This window comes from Camelina sativa, chromosome 9 (assembly GCF_000633955.1).
Source record: "Camelina sativa cultivar DH55 chromosome 9, Cs, whole genome shotgun sequence".
NCBI lineage: Eukaryota > Viridiplantae > Streptophyta > Magnoliopsida > Brassicales > Brassicaceae > Camelina > Camelina sativa.
The window spans coordinates 10,649,104-10,672,787 of NC_025693.1; the positions used below are offsets into that span (position 1 = coordinate 10,649,104).

Consider the following 23,684-nt stretch of genomic DNA (forward strand, 5'->3'; position numbering starts at 1 on the left):
TAATGGATATAAGTGGCTTTTAAACTCTCTACATATATCTTAAAGTATTATAATTAGTTAGTTGCATTGGATTAAGACACATTTTAACCCCAGAAACACTAACAAAGCTGTTTAGTGCTTCTAAGGAATGTTTTCTTGGTTTTAGCCTGTTTTGGGACATAATGGATATAAGTGGCTTTTAAACTCTCTACATATATCTTAAAGTATTATAATTAGTTAGTTGCATTGGATTAAGACACATTTTAACCCCAGAAACACTAACAAAGCTGTTTAGTGCTTCTAAGGAATGTTTTCTTGGTTTTAGCCTGTTTTGGGACATAATGGATATAAGTGGCTTTTAAACTCTCTACATATATCTTAAAGTATTATAATTAGTTAGTTGCATTGGATTAAGACACATTTTAACCCCAGAAACACTAACAAAGCTGTTTAGTGCTTCTAAGGAATGTTTTCTTGGTTTTAGCCTGTTTTGGGACATAATGGATATAAGTGGCTTTTAAACTCTCTACATATATCTTAAAGTATTATAATTAGTTAGTTGCATTGGATTAAGACACATTTTAACCCCAGAAACACTAACAAAGCTGTTTAGTGCTTCTAAGGAATGTTTTCTTGGTTTTAGCCTGTTTTGGGACATAATGGATATAAGTGGCTTTTAAACTCTCTACATATATCTTAAAGTATTATAATTAGTTAGTTGCATTGGATTAAGACACATTTTAACCCCAGAAACACTAACAAAGCTGTTTAGTGCTTCTAAGGAATGTTTTCTTGGTTTTAGCCTGTTTTGGGACATAATGGATATAAGTGGCTTTTAAACTCTCTACATATATCTTAAAGTATTATAATTAGTTAGTTGCATTGGATTAAGACACATTTTAACCCCAGAAACACTAACAAAGCTGTTTAGTGCTTCTAAGGAATGTTTTCTTGGTTTTAGCCTGTTTTGGGACATAATGGATATAAGTGGCTTTTAAACTCTCTACATATATCTTAAAGTATTATAATTAGTTAGTTGCATTGGATTAAGACACATTTTAACCCCAGAAACACTAACAAAGCTGTTTAGTGCTTCTAAGGAATGTTTTCTTGGTTTTAGCCTGTTTTGGGACATAATGGATATAAGTGGCTTTTAAACTCTCTACATATATCTTAAAGTATTATAATTAGTTAGTTGCATTGGATTAAGACACATTTTAACCCCAGAAACACTAACAAAGCTGTTTAGTGCTTCTAAGGAATGTTTTCTTGGTTTTAGCCTGTTTTGGGACATAATGGATATAAGTGGCTTTTAAACTCTCTACATATATCTTAAAGTATTATAATTAGTTAGTTGCATTGGATTAAGACACATTTTAACCCCAGAAACACTAACAAAGCTGTTTAGTGCTTCTAAGGAATGTTTTCTTGGTTTTAGCCTGTTTTGGGACAAAATGGGTATAAGTGGCTTTTAAACTCTCCACATCTATCTCAAACTCTTATAATTAGTTAGTTGCATTGCATTGCATTGGATTAGTTAGTTATACATTTTGTCAAAGGATTTTGGCAACAATGCATATATGGTGCGTAAGTAAGTATAGACATTAGAATATTTTGTTCTACCTTTTGGTTTCTTTGTATTGTGTTTAGCTAACATAATTCCACGCCGTAATCGCCGTGCTCTTGTACATAGTCCTGCAAATTTTCAATTGAACATAAGAGTGCTGCGTATATCTAATACACAAGAGTTGTGTTTCGAGTCCAGGAAATTACTGATTCTGGCAACTGATTCCTTGAAGTTGTGTTTAGGTCCTTCACTGTAGTATTTTTCACAAAGCCATGGTTGGCGTAGCTTTGCATCTGTAAGAATATAACAAATTTCTATGGACGTTAGTTAAGTACTGGTGAAACGTCACCAAGATAAAAATATACACATGAGCATGTAGGAGATTACTTTTCTTGAATACTCTTTTATTTGCCTACAGTCTTGCTTTTTCTTTACTGTATTTCTCTTTCCTTTTCCTGCTGCCTTGACCCTTTTCTCCATCTTTCATTGTTTCAATAGGTCTGAATGTCTGAAAATACACTACACTGCTTGATAATCTAAAAAGACTTAACACTTTCTTTGTAATATTTGAGATTAGATTAGATTAGAGTATGAGAAAAAATTACTCTTATTGTGATTGGTAAATGTCTTTGATGGACGGTTATAAATGTGTAACGTTTAGATAAAGTGGAAAAGATTAGGCAGTGTTGGAGAGTCACATTCTTAATGCTATATTGAATGACCTATTGGAGATTATGCCTATTAATCTATTTACTGTCATGATTGTCATTTCTAACGCTAGGAGATCCGCTCCGACAACTGATGAACTTCTTAATGATAAAGAGTACGATACTTTGGTAATGTAAGGTTTTAATGTACTGCAGTGGAGCTTATAATTTAGGTGGATGAAGAAGAAGAAGCCCTAAGCTTTAGTAATTTCTTAATGGAGCTTTTAGGTGGATGGTCAAAATACATTTAGTTCCTCACTGTTTTATATGTAATGAACCTAAATTTGTTGTAACTTCACCGTCGGTTGATTTAAACCCTCGAGTAGACAATTGGCTTGTTGACACCAGGTGTCATAGATTTTAAACTTATCATCAGGTATTGTCCTTTTTTTGGAAGTATGTTGTTAAAAACTTATCATCAAACATGAAGATCATAAACGAAGATCACAAAGATTGAAATGTAGCAAATGCATTAGCCAAGCATGAATGTATTGATAATGTTTATTATGTAAACTCTGGACTAAAGCCAATTTGGTTATTGGAAGCCCTGTGTAAAGACATTTGCTAAATCAATGAAATTCACTTTTGAGGAAAAAAAAGAAACTTAAAATGTCACTCAATATTACTTAAATATCCTAATTATCAAAATCATATAATCATTGAAAGAAAATATAGGAGAAGGTAAAACTGAAAAACTTGTGGGATGTAGGCAAGGTCTCTTGGAATAACCACATGACAATTAAAAAACATAAGGAAGTTTGCTAATTGCGTTTCTGTTTCTTCTGCTTCGTGTGCCTTGCTGTCGAAGTTGAAGTTTCCTCTGGTAAATCTCCAGAACCAGAGGTGTTTTCAACTGATGTCTTATCTGCTTCAGAGGATGTGCTTCTCAAGTTTGGCTCAGTTGGAATGTTAGCACACCCAGTAACACCTAAATTCAGATTATCTCCAGTTTGTGCCTGCCTTTTAAGACATATTAAATAGTTAAGAAAACAATAAGGTCAATCGAAACCGAGAGTTGTATAGGTGTGGTTTTAAGATTACCTGACGGAAGGTTGGACCAGGAGGCACCTCAATAGTCTCATAAATACGTGATACAGTAAATGACTGATGGTGAGGAGTGAAATTGAAGTCAGTCAGCTTAATCTGGAAAGTAAATTTCTTTCCAACAATATCCAAGATTTTTTGAGGTATTGGAGCATAAGAGTCTGAGATTAATTCGCCGTCAGTCTGAAGAAAACGAAAAGAATTTAGAAAAAAAATAGGATGGTGTCTTTTAAAATAAAATGTTTGCAAGTAATGAACAAACATGAAAAGTTTAGTAGATTATTTACATACCATCTGAGAAGAGAGTGTGGATGCCTGTATCTTGGTTAGCTTCACCATGTCCTTATCAAAGGCTACGAAAACGCAGGTGGTTATGCCGTCGTCCACAACCAGTTCCACGCGGTATATTGCATGTTCGCAATTAGCGAACTTCCTTATGTTTATATGAACGGTTCCTTAAGATTATAGAGTTTATAGAGTAATGAACCGTTCATATAAACATAAGAAACAGAAATGCAATTAGCGAACTTCCTCAAAAGTGAATTCATATAAACATAAGAAATAGAAACGCAATTAACGGTTCCTTATGTTTATATGAATTCACTTTTGAGGAAAAAAAAGAAACTTAAAATGTCACTCAATATTACTTAAATATCCTAATTATCAAAATCATATAATCATTGAAAGAAAATACAGGAGAAGGTAAAACTGAAAAACTTGTGGGATGTAGGCAAGGTCTCTTGGAATAACCACATGACAATTAAAAAACATAAGGAAGTTCGCTAATTGCGTTTCTGTTTCTTATGTTTATATGAACGGTTCCTTAAAAAACATAAGGAAGTTCCTTAAGATTATAGAGTTTACATGAACGGTTATATATGTTCGATTAATTAAGCTACTAAATGAGGGGAGTCGAACCTTTGGATTTCCAGTTGCAACAAACTGATTCAGATCATGAATGGACACTTGTTCAATCTTCGATACTCCATGGAATGATGAAATTGAGTTAGCGTCTGCTTTTGCTTTCCCCTTTAGCCTGTTTAGTCATGTAGGTAAGTATGGTTAAGGGATTTAAAACATCGTATGAATGACTGAATCTCAACGAATAAGGCTAAACCTTTTCATTACCTATCAGCAAACTGTTTTGTTGATGCTTAGTCTCCGTCTGAATAAAATTTGGTCCCAGACGTGGCATTAAGGTAGAGTTCACCTGTGGAGAGACGTTGGGTAAGTTTTCATGCGAAGTAAAAATGGCATAAAGTCAACTGTAAATGAATGAAGTTAATCAAGTGATGCACCTCCAAACAACTTTGGGTTTAGATTTGTAGCTAGCAATATGTTAGTCCCTCTGTCTTTCTCGCTGAAAACATTTTCCAATGACGACGCATGATCGTCAAAGGCACTTAATCGCACTTTCTCCCCACTGCAATAAAAGAAAATATGTGATGAAAGTAATGATGAAGGGAAAATATAAGAACCAAATACATCACTGAACTAAAGAGATAGAAGACAGTGGGAACTGACCTTTCAAGACATAGATGGACTAACATCCTCTGCAACGTTTGTGTCATTCCATTCCGATATACTTTGCTGGAATAGACTTCGCCCATTACATCTAATGTTAGAGCAAAAACAGTCATGAAGTCAACTTATGAGAGGTTGATTACAAAAGTTATCATAGAGAGAGATACAGTAAATATACAAACAGGGGAATATTGTATCAATGGGAAAAATAAACACACCTGGAAGATCTGTATTGGTGTTGGTAAGAGAAACCAATTGCTCATGAGTCCGAAACCTGAAAAACTCTTCCGGAATGCTACCAAAAGACTCTTCAGTTTGATCAAAAACAGTGCTTGGTGTGAAGCGTATTGAAAAGGGGGAATCAGTTAGCTTAAAACGGGAGTTGCTTCTTGTGACTTCAAAGTCAGACACAATATATATTGCCCCATCACATAGCGAGTTCTTGAATTTTGAAAGGTGGGTCACATTAATCGACCCATGGATGACACAACTCTACAAAAAAAACTTCAAATTAGATAGAGTTGTAAAAAAACGAAAACATGAAAAGTCTAGTTAAGATGGAAACAACCTTCTCATCAATAAGTAGGAAGTCGACGCCCATGAGTTGGCCTCCTTTTTTGACATTGCGAGCAGGCCAGTGACGAAGCATCCTTCCGACGATCTGTTGGTGAAGGCGGCCAGCTTTGAGATTCTCGAATGAAACTACAGGGGAATTCATTTTAGTAATGAGAAATCAAAGAGACGAAGACAAATATATGAAGAATAACATTGCAAAAGAAGACATTATATAGATACACGAATTAAAGATACCGTAGTGGGTTTTCAATTGAAAGAGCGAGTATTGAAGGGGATAAATTACAGTAAGAGAAAGACTTTACAAAGGAGATCAAAGAGAGCGAAGACAGCAAAAGGGTGTGGAGGATGGAGAAGGGCAGGGACGCTTCAGGTCCTTAGTGCTGTCGTCTGTGGAGTATCGTCGCGAATTGTCGGCGGCCAAAGAAAACAGGACTTACTCGATAATGTGTCAAAATTGAGATAACGGATTGGGCTTAAACAAAAATATCTCAGTTCGAAAATATAGGTTTTTTTCAAGAAATGGGCTTACAAAATGGATATGCTGAGGTGGTATATATTTATATATATAGATTAAGATCGAGTCGGTATTTTCCTGGCAGACTTTGGCCATAATTGACATGGCTAATTGTGGCTTGGTTTTTTCTTGTGTAAATTGTAAAATTGCTCGTTTTTCTTTGTTGAAAATGAGACAGAGAAATTGAAAACTCCTGAGAGATTGATAAGTAGAAAGGCTGCAACAATGGCGGCATCGAAGTTGTCACCAACCGATACCAGGGATTCCACTCTCCCTGGTCCTCCCAGCCGTAACAACTTCGGATCCGCCGATCTCAGTCCATCCGGTCTCTTTGCCTTCTCATCTGGCTCCTCCGTCTCTGTTGTCGACTCTCGTTCTCTCCAGCTCATTTCCACTATCCCTCTCCCTCCTCCTCCCGGTGCTCTCTCTCCCTTCGTCACTTCCGTCCGTTGGATCCCTCTCCCTCTCCCCCGTGATCTACTATCCACCGAGCCCTCCGCCTCACACCTTCTCCTCGCCGTTGCCGATCGTCACGGCCGTGTCGCGCTCGTTGACTTCCATCTTCGCTCCGTCGTCGTCTGGCTTAATCCTTCCTCCGATCCCAAACTTGGGGTTCAGGACCTCTGCTGGGTTCAAGCTCGACAGGATTCTCATATCCTCGCCGCGATTTCTGGATCTTCTTTTCTGTCACTCTACACAGCCTCCGGTGGACTGTTCTGGAAGTACGATGCCGGTAAGGAGATTCTCTCATGTCTCCGCCGCGATCCCTATGATTCTCGCCATTTCTGTGTGCTTGGCCTCAAAGGGCTCCTATTGTCGGTTAAGGTACTTGGAGACACTGAGAACGACGTTGTGATTCATGAGATGCAGATAAAGACGGATTTCAGTGAGATATTGAGGTTGGAAAGAGATGGCAATTCATCATCTTCTTCGCCTGCTTCAGCCGCATTTCCGTTATACTTCGCTAGATTTGCATTCTCGCCACACTGGAAGAATATACTGTTTGTGACGTTTCCTAGGGAGCTATTGGTCTTTGATCTACAATATGAGACACCCCTCTCGACCACGCCATTACCTCGTGGTTGCGCCAAGTTTCTGGATGTTTTGCCGGATCCAAACAATGAGTTGCTTTATTGTGCTCATGTCGATGGTAGGCTCAGCATTTGGCGTCAGAAAGAGTAAGATATTTCTGTCCCTTATGGGTGGCTTCATTTTAGCCATTGACATTTCATGTGTTTCCGGTCACTTTCATCCATGGATTAGCTATTCCTTGAATCAGATTGAGTTTCTATATATATATATATTTTTTTTTTCTAACCAAAGCAATCACCCTTAACATGTTAAAAGTTTCATTTTGTAAAGAATCTATACTGATTTTAGGAAAGGCTTAAATTTTTTACGCTCTCCTCTCTGAATCACTGGGAAAATATGGGAAGAATATTTTAGGTATCTGATTTTAGGGTAATGGTGCAAGGTTAATAGCCTTTGAGTTATCTGTTTCGATAAGTTTCTTTTATTATTCATCTTTCTTTTAACTTGACGAATGTTTCTGAGAACTTACTGAAATAGAAAGCTTTCGAAGTTATATTAGCTCCTGTTTGATTATTGCTCATGCTAATCTTTGAGAAAGTCAACCTAATTAAGGATCAATTCATAATTATAATAGCTTCCAAATCTGAAGTTCTTATCTGGTGCCCAGAACATGTTCTGCATCTCAGGGGAAGAACCAATCTTTACCTATCTGGTCATATTTGAACTATCTGCTTTCTAGCTTCCTTTTATATAGTGTCTGAGAATTATGGTTTGAAAGAATCAGATGCATATGACTTTGTGTCTTCTAATGTTGATCAAACTTGGATACTCCTGTTCTGGTTGCTCATCTAAACTTCTCCTGGTTACGCAGAGGAGAACAGGTGCATGTCATGTGTACCATGGAAGAGTTTATGCCATCTATTGGGCTGTCCATCCCGTCTCCTTCAGCTCTGGCTGTTCTTCTCAGTCAATCGGACTCCACAATGCAAACCATTACAAAACTTCATACAGATGAAACTTCTTCTGTGGATTTTGATAACCCATTTGACTTTTACGATGAAAGTATCGTTGTTTCTAAGACGACTTTTTTCTCCCTATCTGATGACGGTAAAATATGGAAGTGGGTCTTAAGTGCTGAAGGTGTTGAAGATGCTCTAAAAAATGCATCAGACTTGGACATTAGTAACGTAGGCGCTGATGTAGCACTCCCTGGAGCTATTCAGAAGAAAGATTCCTCAAATCTGGATGATGGATTAGTTGTTACCCCTACAAATAAAAGCAGAGGTCAGACATCAAGTTCCTCCTTCAGAAGATCAGACCTATCGTTTAAGGTAGGTGGCTGGAAGAATTTTGGGTTAACTAGTTACTTAATCATTATATAGTTGTTCCTCCAGATGATAGAAGTTTGGTGTTACCAGGTTCCTCATATATAGATTTGTGTTTTCCACAATAATTGTTTTGTGGTCTTATCATTTTTTTCCTACTTAACAGGGCCTTTACTTGTTTACATCGCTTAATGCAGATCAGCCTAACTGGACAGCTTCAGCTTCTCTCTTCCACAGTCTCTACACTTGCTGTACCATCTCCATCTCTTACGGCATCCCTAGCAAGTTAGTTGTAGTCTTCCTTGTATATGTAATACTAAAAGTGTTCCTCAGAAAACTCAAATGATTAACTTACGGATTGATTTCAAATGAAGGAGGGGGTAACATCCCTGCGGCAGCTGTTCCGTTGGTTGCTTTGGGAACTCAGAGCGGGACAATCGATATTGTTGATGTATCAACAAATGCTGTTACTGCAAGCACTTCTGTTCATACGGGTGTGGTTAAGGGCCTTCGATGGCTTGGAAATTCAAGATTAGTTTCATTTTCTTACAGTCAGGTGTGCAAATATATTTCATAAAGGAGCATGTTGAGTCTCATTGCTTTTATCTGTTTTTTCCTAGTGATTTCCTGTTTATGATTGGTTTCTTCCAGGATTAAGAAGAGTGTTAAGTTTTGTTGAATTTCCACTTGCTTATTCTAAAAATTAATAGAATTGGGAAATTGACATCCGGCATCATGCATCGGTTTGTGGTTTCAGGTGAATGACAAAAGCAGAGGCTACATAAATAAGCTAGTTGTGACTTGCCTTAGGAGTGGGTTGAATAAACCATTTCGTGATTTACAAAAGCCAGAACGTACTCCCATAAGAGCTCTTAGAACTTCTTCTTCCGGAAGGTTTGATTTTAATGTAATTTGTTTAGCTCGAGTATTTGATGCATAATAACAATGTGACGAATGCTATTAGGTTATCATTAATAATTTAAGCTTAGGAACATGTCTCTGGGTATTAAAGTTATGTCCCATTATCAGATGACAAATGTCATATTTCAATCATAGAAGAAATTGGTTTACTATGTCAATGTTGAGGAACTATTGTAAAAGGGGAAGTTATTGGGTCTAGAGCTTCTGGATACCTCTTCCGAAGATGACAGATTTGTTTTTTTTTTATGTTCTGTTGCAGGTATCTTCTAATTCTTTTCCGTGATGCTCCTGTAGAAGTTTGGGCGATGACCAAGCATCCTGTCATGGTGAGTAAAGCTCAACCCCAATGTACCTTTGCTTTTTTCTACTTGACTTAGTCTCGTTGAATAGATGACAACAACTCTCTCTGTCTTTTATGTTTACAATCTTAGAATTGCACTTATACACTGTAACTTTGCATCCAGATGACTTTTTTTTTTTCTTTTGATGTCCAATTCTACATTTCATAATTTCTCATCCCTGTCATACTTTATTCGTATGTCCATGTATGTCCATTTACTTTCAATGCTTTTTGCATATGAAACTTAAATAAGGAGGTAGAATTTTGCACCACATAGGTCTGGACAAGCATAATGCCTAATAAGATCAATTATGCACAAAAAGGTTAAAGCTTGTGCCTTAAGATTTTTTAAGAGATTCATTAAAGAAACATACTTTCTGTGGCTTCTAATCTTGCCTATCCTCTTTCCCAAGTGCTGGAAAGTCTTTATTGCCATTTCAATGTCTATTCTTGTAAATTTCAAGAAAAAAAAGTAATGGTGGTGTGTAGAATGAGTGAGAACGAGAACCAAAAGTGTTCTTAATTTAAATATACTCTTGCATTTGAGGCTTTTAGATTCTGTTTATTAATATTTCATATCTAACTAGTGGAGCTTTCTTATTCCGTCTAATTTTGTAGCTTAGATCATTAGCTCTTCCTTTCACGGTTGTGGAATGGACGCTTCCGGCAGTTCCACGCCCAGGTCAAGGCGGTCCTTCTAAACAATCTCTCTCAGCATCCGAAGGAGTAGCTGCTCCAGCAGACTCTAGTGAGATGTTTTTGACAATTAAATCTGTGTTATCCTAATTTAACCCAGTCTTTGATGCTTTTTTTTCTAAGGGTGTGGTAATTGACATATCTGCAGCGTCTGTGGGCTCGGATGGATCGACTGAAGAAACTGTAGAGAGTTTTGCATTTGCACTAGTAAATGGTGCCCTTGGAGTATTTGAAGTCCAAGGCCGTAGAATTCGAGATTACAGGTAAAACTGATGGTTCCATTAACTCAATTGTTGTTCGGAAATTTTCTTTCCATAACAATTCCTTATCACAATGCAGATCATAATTAAGGGCTTCTAAATTTTTTCTGTTTCTGAGAAGATAATATGAAATAGTGATTGCACGTTATTGCTTGCCTATTGTAGTGTTCCTTTCTTCTTATTCCATCTTGCTTTTTTTTTTTTGTTTCTAATGCCATCTGTCATTAAATTCTTTCCTAAAAACAATTTGTGAGATAATGAGTAGATCTTTGTTGTCCAATTTCAGAAAGCGCAGAAAATTCACTGCGTATTATTTTTTTATCAGCCGCTTTTAGATGATTTAGCAATCACGTTCTTGAACTTCAATTGTTGTGTAATATTCTTCCTATATTCACTGACATATAGATGATCCCGCCTCTATTTCTAGACCCAAATGGCCATCTACCTCATTCATTCCCTCAGATGGATTGGTTACAGCCATGGCATATCGCTTGCCTCATGTGGTTCGTTTCTTTTCACCTTCCAGTTCTCTCTCTTATTTTCCTATGGAAATCATATCTTGCTATCTCTTTCCAGGTTATGGGAGATAGATCAGGAAACATAAGATGGTGGGATGTAACAACTGGACAGTCATCTGCATTTAATAGTCACAGAGATGGAATACGGAGGATCAAATTTTCACCTGTTGTTGCTGGAGATCGCAGCCGAGGGCGCGTAGCTGTGCTATTTAATGACAATACATTTTCTGTATTTGATCTTGTGAGTCTTAGGAATTTTTGCATGTTTCTTGTGTTTTCAAAGGTGGTGTACTAATATTATGCAATGTGAAGGGAAAACAAGAAGAAGACGGGTTTCATTGATACGTGTTTGAAATTGTCTGTCAACTTCAAATAACTCTTTTCTGACAGTTGCTGCTGAAAATTGATGCAGGATTCACCAGATCCGCTAGCCCAGTCACTTCTACAGCCTCAAATTCCTGGCACCCTGGTACTGGAACTTGATTGGTTGCCTCTGAGAACCGATAAGAATGATCCACTTGTTCTATGCATCGCTGGGGCTGATAGCACCTTCCGGCTCGTTGAGGTTACTGTGTATGTGCACACCTGTTCATTGAAAAATTATGATTAGTTTCTCCCTTTATCACTATAACTGTATAGAATAGGCATGTCTAGTTGTTTTTATATTTTGTTTGCAAGATGAATGTGCACCCTAAACCCTTGGAGAAAAGAACAACCCTTTCTCATGACCATGTAGGTGGGATGGTGTAGTGGGGTTGACAACTAGGCCACCCTTGTCCCTAGATTAGGACTTAAAATACAATTACATACTTTGCTATCTTTTATTTCCAACTTTTTCTTCTGGATTTTGCAGAAATGAAAAAAAAGCTGGCTTTGTGCCCCAGTCTAAATCTGTAAAGGAGAGGTTTCGTCCTATGCCTATGTACTCCCCTATCCTACTTCCTGTACCACATGCACTGGTAACTTTCTTTAAGAGTGACTTCTTGGTTTACTTCCTGAAGTCTTTGTGGTACTCAACCTTGGTTTACTTCTGATATCATGTAATTCAGAAGATACTAATGTCCTGCATTATCTTTAGGCTCTTATAATCTCCTAAGACAGGTTCCGGGTATTGATATTCCGATTTACAGTAATGGTTCTCATGAAAATGTGTCTGATTATTATACATGCAGGCACTGCGGATGATTCTACAGTTAGGAGTGAAACCATCTTGGTTTAATACGTCTAGTACCACTTTGGAGAAGAGACCTCATTTGATCCATGGAATGGCTTCATCCTCTAAGGATCTTCGGAGTTACATGATTCAGTTACCACCTTTAGGAGACCCTGTCGTGCCAGAAATGCTGCTGAAGATACTTGAACCGTATCGGAAAGAAGGTTGTTTCATTTGTTTAGTTTAGTTTAGAATCACCACAGACTAACCTTTCTCTGTTAATATATCTGTTTAAGTATTCTAGTTTCTAACCTTCTCTAATTTCTTTCATGCCAGGTTGCTTGCTGGACGATGAAAGAGCAAAACTGTACGCTGATGTGGTCAAGAAAGGTTATGCTGCAAGATTTGCTTTTGCAGCTGCTGTTTATGGTGAAACCTCAGAAGCACTTTTCTGGTTGCAACTGCCTCAAGCCATTCGCCATCTGATGAACAAGCTGACGAAAAGGTCTCCGCAAAAACTCCCTTCCCCTGCTTCAGGAGTTGATGAAGCAGCTATGCTGAGTAAGATATCATCTACTGGTGTATGGGCACCTGAAGCCAGGAAGGTAGATTCCATGTTCAGTTTCAGAATAATGTTTCTTTTCCTTCAAAAGATTAGGCATTCTAGCCATTCTCTTCTACCAGGATACATATAGATGATATGTTTTATTTTGGAAATGAAGTTTGGATCGTAAATTTCAGTTAACATAGTGTTTGTTGGTGAGCTTATATTCCACATTTCCCTGAACAGTGTGATGGTTCACTTAGATTGATGGCTTTTGAGCGAGAAGAATTACGGAAACGTGCTAATGAACGTCTTCCTTGGCATGAAAACTTGGAGGGGGAAGATTGCATTCAAAAACAAGTACACGAGTTAGTATTTAACTTTTAGCCTGTCTTTATTGTTTATTGTTTCAGTTTATTACTTGAAATTATGTCTAGGCTTTGTAGTAGCTCCTGTGAGAAATGGAAACTATATATATATATCTTTTAGAACCTTTTTAAGCTGAGAGAAAGATAGTTGTGTCTTGTATTGGTACATTATAGAATTTAGTTTTCGAATCTGAGTTTCCAGTTCGATGCTTTAAGTTTTGCTTTGAGAAGTGAATTCACTCAGTAACTTTTATGACCAGGCTGATTTCAGTTGGAAATTTGGAAGCTGCTGTGAGTTTGCTGCTTTCTTCCGCCCCAGATTCTCCCTACTTCTATCCAAATGCTCTCCGAGCTATTGCACTCTCTTCAGCTGTGTCTAAATCTCTTCTCGACCTCGCACTTAAGGTATCTTATCTTGGTATATATGGTGGTCTTTTGTGTCTTTTAAAAAAAAATCAGTCCATCACTTTTGTTACACACGTAGGTTGTTGCAGCCAACATGGTAAGGACCGACAATTCGCTCACTGGTACTCATCTTTTATGTGCGGTCGGAAGACACCAAGAAGCTTGTTCACAGGTTAGCTTCCTAATCTCCTTCGTGATACTAAATATTGCATATTCTTCTGAACTAATGCTTCGACTGGGATTATCATTTTATTCTTATCATTGCCATTTTATTAATTAATCACTAGGAAACGTTTTTTAGCTGTCATTTAATACTAACTTTCGACCTTTCTAATATGCAGCTTCAAGATTCTGGACGGTGGACTGATGCTGCTACCTTGGCTGCCACACATTTAGAAGGATCAGATTATGCCAGGTCTTTTCTTTTACTGTTTCACACTCTCACTTTTTTGGATCTGATTTATATTTCTACGAATCAGTTCATCACGTGTCCTTTCTTAAACCACTCCCTCTTTATACTCAGGGTATTGCAGAGGTGGGCTGATCATGTTCTCCATGCGGAACACAATGTCTGGCGGTACTGTATCATATATCATACTCATCTTCAATACTGTTTAAATTGGATAATTTGAAAGTGACGTAGAATCCTCTAAAAAAAATCTCACATAATCAAAAAGAATTACGTTGTATTGATTCAGGGCGCTTATTTTATATGTGGCTGCCGGTTCCCTGCAAGAGGCGCTAGCAGCTCTCAGAGAGGTGCAACAGCCTGACACAGTAGCCATGTTTGTGCTCGCCTGTCAGGAGATCCATTCAGAAATTGTAACTGAGCTGTCAAGCCTAGAAGATGAATCTGAATCTGAATCTGCTTCTGGCGAAGGCACAGTACCTCCCGATCTGCCTGGTCTTGAGCCAGGGAAGGAAGAAGTTACGGCGGTTTGCGAATATTTTCAACAATACCAGAGAAAGCTAGTGCATTTGTGCATGGACTATCAACCCTACACGGACTGGTGAGAAATTATACAGCCAAACTCTTTCTCTGGCTTGGCAATTAAATATTACTTTACCTCAGATAAACACACATGGGAGTCTCAACCCTACACCTATGTTTCTGTATGTTGTATCCTAAACCCTTGTTCTGTGTAAAATTGATTTTAAGACCAGATCAATTTCTCTGGTTGTTTGTTTGATGGTTATTGCTTAAACGGATTTTTCGAATTTCGGAAATTTAAGATGAAAAGGAAAACAATAACAATACACTTGGGTGTTTGGTAACGCACTAAACGCTATGGTCATGCATTACAAATATACGACACACGACATATAATGTGAAGAATAACAACTCATTTGATATTTTTTGGTTATCCTCAATGAAAGAATCTCCTCCGACAACGAGCTGATCCAAGTTCTTCATAGTCAGCCTTGGTGACACACATGGACTCAAAATCCGGGCTGGAAGCCAAAAGTGAACCCCCTCTCCATACGCCTAGTATTGGGCTGCAAAAAGTAACAGCACCTTATAAATAAAAAAACGCTGCAAAAATTAGGGAAAACAGGGAAAGGAGTTTACTCCTCCAGTGTTGTTATCTTCACATCAAAGTGCTCTGGGACTAGTGGTCGAAGCTCTACTTCCCTGCAATATATCAGACATCAACTTCTCTAATAAGCATGAACCACTTTTGCGAGGGACTTTAAATTGAGACTTACAGTCTCTCCTTAAGTTGCGGAAATAATGTGCTTCCACCAGCTAAGATGATGCTGCCACAAAGACCGTAAAGGCTTTAGACAACAAAACTAATTCACTGGCAACTGAACCCAAAAAAAAATGTATCCATTTGGAACCACCTTTGATACAAGACTGGTTGCAAATAAGAATGACATGAGCTTACAGCTCGGACGATGCACTCTGCAAGTCCTGCCTGATTTATCCCTGTCCCAAAACAAATAATATACCATCATCAATCTTCTATGTACGACGACATTCGAACACTCTTTCATCGACACAAACCTATATCCGCAGGCTGGAATAGCGTCTCAGGTACAAGAAAGCGCTCATTCGTTAAGTCAATCTCCTGCCAAAAAAAAACCTCACATTTAATAGAAATCTCAACCTGCATAGAAGAAAATAAAAAAATAAAAAAATTGGGAAACTTCACATTTTTGTTCATGTCAGCCTTCTTCCTGTCCCCAACCTTTGCCATGAAATCAGACTCCACATGATCTTTATCTGACAAGCTAAGAAACCTCTTAGCCGCTTGAGGGTCTTTGACATAACCTTTAGTATGTGTAACACCATCAGGAAGAACATATGTAGACTTGATAAGATTATTTCCACTTCTAGCAAGGCGGAGATCACGAAGAAGGTCAAGTGAGACAAAACAAAGCTTCTCCTTAGCATCATCAACTAAAAAGGTTTCATCCATAACATTTATAGATCTATAAGAGACCAATTCCTTAAAGTAATTAGTGAAAGCTTTGCCTCCTAAATCAATCCTCTTAATGGCGTGATTAAGAGTGAAATTGTGAAGAACAGGAACAGCGTGAGTGAAGGAGAAGCCACAATCAACAACGAGACTACACTGAGTCTTTGAGAGGACTGAATCAGGCTGACGACTAGCTTCATAGAGATGAACAAGAGACTGAGGATGAGCTACGTAGAGAGACGAGAATCCGAAGTCCTCGAAGACAAGCTCGTCGGTGGAACGCTGAACGGAAGGGATCGAGAGTGGTGGCTCAGTGAGGAGGAGAGAGGAGGAGGAAGGACTGATGTGGAGGAGAGAGGTGAAGAGGTGTGACCAGATGTCGCGTTCTAGGTCAGAGTTTATGAGGTAGCCACGGTCGATGGGGCGGCGTACAGAGGCGGAGGTGAGGTCGATCTCGTCGGAGAGAGTAGTGAGTGGTGAAGTGTGAAGGAATTTCTTCGATGAGAGAGGTTTGTAGAGACAGTTTGGGATTACGGTGGTGGGATCACGCTCCCCACCTTGTCCAGCTTTGATTAGACCGCCGCCGTTGTCTAGAACCACGATGTTTGACATTGATGACGACGGGTTCGCCGCCGGAGAACACTCTTCTTTTAAGTTAAAAGAAGGGTATTCAACTTGTTTATTTTAGAATTTGATAAGATTTTAATATTTTAGAATTTTGAAATATTTTAGAAGATTTGATTGTGTTTTAGAGTTAATTGCATCCTAGCACACTTTTCTAACATTTTATTGCATTCTAGCACACTTGTTGTCCAATAGGCACTTTTTCCCTTCCTTCCTTCAATTTTATACAATTATACCCCTTAAGTCATTCTAACCAAACTATATCTTCTAACCAAAATTGTTAGAGCAAAATAATCTTCTCCTTCCATTTCTAACTAAAAATATTTGATCCTGTGGCTATATGACTTACACCTGTCTAAGTCTTCCATATATAAAGGTTAAATCTTGTGTGGATAAAGGAGACAGGAAGGAGTAGGGTTTTGGTGGATAAGGGAGACATGGTGGTCCTGGTAAGTTTTATTGACTTAACGTTTTTTTGGTTGTTTTCTGTGCATTCCATCTTGGGTTTTGTTTCTTTTCTGTGGATTGCAATTACATTTAATTAACTGTTCTTGGTTGCAGGTTGGACATTGTATTTTCCTATGCGGTAAGTGGGCTTCTTCGGTGGATGGCGTTTGGAGGTTTGAGGTGGATAAGTTTCTCGTATCGAGGGTCGTTCCCCTCTTCGACAATGTTACATTAGCTGAACTTGAGGATGCTGTAAAACTCAAATTTGGCGTAAGGAAGAAGAAGGCTTGTTTCAGTTTCTCTCCTCCTAACAGCATGCTTTTCACCACGGCTGAGAGAACTCCTCCTGTACTGGTTACTACCGATGTTGGCTTAGACTACTTACGAGGCTCTAACATAACACATTTACGAGGTAACATAAAGATAAATAAACCAAAATATAAGCTCCCTTTAGACGTGTTATTACCTTCTCTTCAAAATTATCTTATGCGCCGTCTACTGCCCCATTTCCCTATCCAAAAAAACAAATGCATATGTTCAGTCAGAGTAATCCTAAAAAAACAAATCGGAAGTTCAGCAATATTCCCATGTCAACTAATTCCTCTTATATACAAGCATAATTATATGAACATATAAAACATTACTAGAAAAAAAACGACACTAGTTCAGAAAATACTAAACACCTGCTCTCCACAACATCCTTGTTCACCGACGCCTAACACTTGATCCTGTCCACAACCCTGTATCCATGTGAACAATTACATAAGAATAATATCCACAAATACGTATCCAAGTGAAAACTTCTCCCTGTCCACAACTACTATCTTGTGCGTAAATTTTCACTTTCTCATAATTGTATGACCATACCATGATTTATCAAAAAAAAAAAATTAAGGGATAAACTATTACTAACCTTTTCCTCGATTGTATCTCCTTCAGCGACTAATCCAATTTGGCCCTGCCCACAAAATAACATCCATGTGTTCGGTTAAAATGAAACAAAAATGAATAATATATCTTACTAGAAGTTTTGCCAACTAATTCCTCTTATATATACAAGCATAATTATATGAACATATAAAATATTACTAGAAAAAAAACGACACTAGTTCAGAAAATACTAAACACCTGCTCTCCACCACATCCTTGTTCACCGACGCCTAACACTTGATCCTGTCCACAACCCTGTATCCATGTGAATAATTACATAAGAAAAATATCCACAAATACGTATCCAAGTGAAAACTTCCCCCTGTCCACAACTACTATCTTGTGCGTAAATTTTCACTTTCTCATAATTGTATGACCATACCATGATTTATCAACAAAAAAAAATTAAAGGATAAACTATTACTAACCTTTTCCTTGATTGTATCTTCTTGAGTGACTAATCCAATTTGGCCCTGCCCATAAAATAGCATCCATGTGTTCGGTTAAATTGAAACAAAAATGAATAATATATCTTACTAGAAGTTTTGCCTCACTATACACAAACGGATAAGAGATACTAACCATGTCATTTTCAATGTTCACAGGTTGTGGTGTCTCATTGTTAGGATCAAATAATGACATCAGGATGGTATTCATTTTCTTACCCCCATCTTCCAATGAAGATGGTTCAGTACATCCATCCTCTTTAGCTTTGTTCTACAATAAACATCCTTCAAATTATTAACATTAAGCTTCCTAAGAAACAACTTTTAATTACGAAATATAATCATTCTGATATTGGTTTTACCTCATCTTCCNAAATACGTATCCAAGTGAAAACTTCCCCCTGTCCACAACTACTATCTTGTGCGTAAATTTTCACTTTCTCATAATTGTATGACCATACCATGATTTATCAACAAAAAAAAATTAAAGGATAAACTATTACTAACCTTTTCCTTGATTGTATCTTCTTGAGTGACTAATCCAATTTGGCCCTGCCCATAAAATAGCATCCATGTGTTCGGTTAAATTGAAACAAAAATGAATAATATATCTTACTAGAAGTTTTGCCTCACTATACACAAACGGATAAGAGATACTAACCATGTCATTTTCAATGTTCACAGGTTGTGGTGTCTCATTGTTAGGATCAAATAATGACATCAGGATGGTATTCATTTTCTTACCCCCATCTTCCAATGAAGATGGTTCAGTACATCCATCCTCTTTAGCTTTGTTCTACAATAAACATCCTTCAAATTATTAACATTAAGCTTCCTAAGAAACAACTTTTAATTACGAAATATAATCATTCTGATATTGGTTTTACCTCATCTTCCCCAGCGATGTCTTTCATTTCTGTATCGTAGATAGGCTTCAAATCAGCTAAATAGGAGACTCCATCAGAGTCCTACGACAATTTCTATATTTATTACCATGTTTTTTACGTCTCAAAAGTTTTAATCTTATGGTTTCTATGCTTACAGTGAGAATAGGTTTGCTTTCAGTGTCATATATTGGTACGTCAACAGAACACAACATCTCCATACAACTGGACTCGAACTGTATGTACAAATGTCAACCAGATCGATGAATATACATATAGTGAATTTTTAATGAAGTTTGGAGATTACAAAAACAACTTACCCTCTCTGGCGAAGGAGTCCTTAAAACATCCATCATATCAATAGGAACATTGTCTCCCTGTTCAGTATATGAGACTCAATGGGGAATTTAACCAATCTAAAAAAATTCAATTATTGTAAAAATGCATCCACGTGACAAAAACAGATTTCTCACCTGCAACTCTTCTTTCGTCTCATCCACCTTTGATGACGAACATTTATGCAAATGAGTTCCCGTCTGCTTTAGCACTACATTCTGTAAGTGACGGTTCAACTAAAACAATGTGATGAAAATATGGGCTAACTAATCGCAAACCTCAATAACCTTTACGGTAAGTATAGGACCACCTTCTCCGGCCAAGTTTTCATCACAATCATTCTAACACAATGATATGAACAAGGAATTCGTTAATGAGTATATCAAGATAGATAATACATAGTATGGGAAATTGATACTAACCACAGCCGAAAAATCAGCAACATATTGACGCCAATTATGACTACCGTCAAGAATATCCTCCCTACTTGGGTCGACCTCAGATGTCATCACATTCTCGGGCCCATCTTTGGATTTCCTAGTTGGATCAGACACATTATCAACACTAACACCATCCACAGCGTCACCCTTCCATGAGATATCCTCGCTAGCACCATCAACTGCGTTACTCTGTTTGGGACTGGCCAGACGGTCACTTTTCCTATTCTTACGGGAAACTTGTATAAATTTCCTTCTCAACAATCTACTCTTCCTAAACGCTTTAAACCTCCCTTCCATTTTCTTGTACTTGCCCTCAATCTTCTTGAACTTCAATTCATCTTCACCCCTAAGCTCAACTAACTGGTTCTTGAACCAACCCTTGAGTTCAGACAACTCATTACCTTCAATGTCGGCCGCCAAATTACGACATTTCTTCTTTTTAAAAGTCCCTCCTCTAACGGCAAGTCTTTGCGTCCTACCTCCATCGCGGCAGACAACGTTCTTCCTGTGTACAATCTTCTTCTTATTGTCTCTCACGGTAATTAAAGGCAACGACATATCCCCACCTGGCCACTCCTTTTTCGAGAATACGTGTCCTCTTCCGATCTGCGCCTCCATATACATTATCTTTTTGTCTTTAACTTCATCATCCCACTCTCCCCATCCCTCTTCGGGTGGATCAACAACACGATAAGGATTAACAACAAGCTGTGGATAACGGAAACTTAGTCAGAATACTATCCACGTGGTCACCATCTAAATCTAAACAAGAATACTATCCACGTGGATACTATAGTTGATGACTATGTGGATAATCACCAACTATAGTATCCACGTGGTCACTAAGTTAAACTTAACGGTACCAAAAAAAATACTTACCGTGTCACCGCTTTCAGTCACCAGAATGTCTCTCAAATTAAGGTTGTTCTTGGCAAACACAAGAGAATCCCATTCCAATATGGTCCTCCTGTCATTAGCCCCTGGGATCTTCTCCACCAGACCAGATATGTTGCTATACGCAAGTAACTGTAGTGACAAGGGAAAACCGGCCTAACGTATTGTCTTCTGCTGCAATTTATCTGTGAATGTTGCAATCTCGTCCTTGGTTTTATCATGAACTCTCAATTTCTTGTTAACATGAGTAATTGGCAACCTACTCTCTGGCCTCATGGAAGCTATTGTCTTCAAGAAAGATTCTCGCCCCCAAGGAAAAGCGAGAAACGCATCTACGTCTTCAAGCATCTCCACATACTTGAAAGTCGGACGATGAGTTTGAGTTTTGGCTATTAGGACACCATCAACAATAATAAGCAGTGCTAGCCGAAGTTTCGTGTTACCATCTTTGACTAATGGGTCTTCGAAGACTTTAATAACATCCGCCAATGTCGTCTTCCTATCTTCCCCAATCAACTCATCCCAGAAACTTTTCTCCTCAGGTTCAGGAACAGGGTCGTACCCTGGGTCGTACTCTTCAGGGAACTCACGGCAATCCAAACCAGTAACAGCACCAAACTCAACCAAAGAAAACTTAAGTGGCTCTCCACCAAACACTGTCCACAATTCATACTTCTATTTGGATAGTACCTGTCTGCATAGTAGAGCGTGAAGTAACTTGCAAGATATTGAACACTTGGCAACCCAAAAACTAAACAAGGATCCCAACGGTGAATCCAAAATCCGCTCCATTTCAGGTGTCTTTTTAAGCACATCGCGGAATAAATTGAGAATCTCGGGCTTGGAGTAGATGTTAAGCCTAGCATTTGGGTAGCGGTCGGTGGCAAATAAACGTGGTGGAAGCCGAATATCCCACTCCGAATTACTCTTCTCCGCCGTTTCTACAATATTTACCGTTGGTGAAGTAGATTTCTCAATTGAAGGACGTCTGAAAAAACTACTTATACGGCGATTACCTGTCATCGAAATAGATTCTCGTCCAACGAAGGAAAAGGTGCACGGGAAGAAGGAAAGATTTACAAAGAGCGGCGGTGAACAACAGGATTTCCAAAGAAATCGACAGCGGCGGAACTGGGTTACTTCGTGGTCGACGGTTCAAACAGAGAACGACGGCGGCAGATCTAGGTTACCAAAGTGACGATTGAAGATAAATCTCTTTTTACTTCGTGGTCAAAATAAAAAATCCAACCAAATAATTCAGTCAAAAAAAAACACAACCTTTAACGCAAAACGATGTCGTAATATAACTGGTTACAAAACAAGATTCTAGTTACAGGGTATGACAGTAATCTCACAAACTTAAAGTACCCTCTGGATAAGAAGTGTGCCATTTGCACAACTTTCATACAAAAGTGTGCCACAGTGCCAATGACCCTAAAATATAAGTCACTTACATAATCCTGATTAAAACTAAACTAACTGAATTTGTTAAAGTTACCCGGGTATCTTCTCATAAACCCTTTTGAAATAGACTTTTCTACTTCTACATTTTGTTTTGAAGGCAAACATATTATTATTTTCCCAAAAATTCTCCTTCACACGTTCCCTCAACCTGAAGTCAAGCCATCGGTATATTATTTTAGCTTCTAATACGAGTTGTTTCTCGGTATATGAATATCTTCCATATATCTTTTAGTGTAAGGTTGTAGGTGGTTGTAACTGATGTTCGGAGGGAGAAGTATAGGTGATGGTGGAAACAAATTCAGGGAGTAAAACTTTATTAAAAACTTTACTCTCAGTTTTTTTGTACAGTTTTCATGTATAGTTTTTTTTACAGTTTTACACTATTTCGTAACAGCTTACAGCTTCAGCTTACAATTTTTCTGTATAGCTTTGGCTATGTTACCAATCAGACTCATTCTCATTTTTTTTTATAAATAACTCATTCTGACCTTTGTTTGTTACAACATATTTATGATCCATTTTTTGTATACATGAGACAAGGATTAGTGATAGCTAAATATAACATAGAAAAAGTATTCTACATGATAAGTAAGGTATGGTGATCAACAGTAGAGAATGGATAATGAAAAGAGGTCATTACCCGCTGAGAGATGATAATGAGTGCTGGTAACACAATGTAAAGAGATTGACAAGACATAAGAAAGTTCACAGAGATGTAAGAAGTTAGTAAGCGAGTTAATTATACGTCAAAGGTATGTAATTCAAAGATACTATCTGAAAGTTCACCGAGAGATTTAACAGATTTAACATCTTATTATGCATATTACTGTAACATCCGCGAACCAGATTTTGTGATTTTGGGAGGAGTGTCGATCGACACCCTAGTGGCATCGATCGACACCACTAATTTCTGGGTTCGACCGGTTTGATTTAATTCGCGATTTTTAGATTGGGATGGTTTGGTTAGTGGTTTAACCGGGTATTTAAAGGGGAAATCGACAAAATAAGGGTTTAGTCTTTTTCCTCTGTCGCCGTTTTGTGTTTTTGGAGAGAAAAAGGGAGAAAAGTGTGTTCTTGAGATTCCTAAGAGAGATTTAGTGAGATTGCTGGCTATTCTTGAGTTTTCTGTTGCTGGGAACGAAGGAGAAGCTTCCTAAGGAGTTGCTCTACTGTTCTTCGACCTTTTCCTTCTGTATTTTGAGGTGAGTGCTTGACCATGGTTGATCTAAGCATGAGATCTCCTTTGTTTTGTGTGATTCCTTGTGGTTTGTGGTGTTTGCTTGCTTGGGTACATTGTATTTGTGATTTCTAGTGCATTCCGAG

The 23,684-nt window shown here is 38.0% G+C and overlaps 2 protein-coding genes across 3 annotated transcripts; one reads left to right on the forward strand and one right to left on the reverse strand.

The window, feature by feature from the left end:
- On the forward strand, positions 5,996–14,678 carry LOC104710823 (WD repeat-containing protein 11). The gene is made up of 20 exons (XM_010427483.1): positions 5,996–7,089; positions 7,815–8,274; positions 8,466–8,553; positions 8,643–8,824; positions 9,026–9,162; positions 9,449–9,515; positions 10,148–10,277; positions 10,374–10,488; positions 10,913–10,988; positions 11,062–11,244; positions 11,416–11,576; positions 11,857–11,962; positions 12,176–12,380; positions 12,493–12,761; positions 12,947–13,068; positions 13,329–13,473; positions 13,553–13,645; positions 13,815–13,888; positions 13,997–14,050; positions 14,172–14,678. The coding sequence occupies exons 1-20, from the start codon at positions 6,137–6,139 to the stop codon at positions 14,485–14,487; spliced, it is 3,936 nt and encodes a 1,311-aa protein (XP_010425785.1). The 5' UTR covers positions 5,996–6,136; the 3' UTR covers positions 14,488–14,678.
- LOC104710824 (actin-related protein 6-like) lies at positions 14,708–16,585 on the reverse strand. Of its 2 annotated transcripts, none has more exons than XM_010427484.2 (6): positions 15,630–16,585; positions 15,482–15,545; positions 15,319–15,403; positions 15,181–15,231; positions 15,044–15,106; positions 14,708–14,970 (listed from the first exon to the last, which is right to left on the reverse strand). In XM_010427484.2, exons 1-6 carry the CDS (start codon positions 16,506–16,508, stop codon positions 14,841–14,843), a joined length of 1,272 nt encoding a protein of 423 aa, XP_010425786.1. In that variant the 5' UTR covers positions 16,509–16,585; the 3' UTR covers positions 14,708–14,840. The 2 variants fall into 2 exon arrangements, with proteins under 2 accessions (XP_010425786.1, XP_010425788.1); XM_010427486.2 differs by having other exon boundaries at positions 14,878–14,970; positions 15,044–15,098.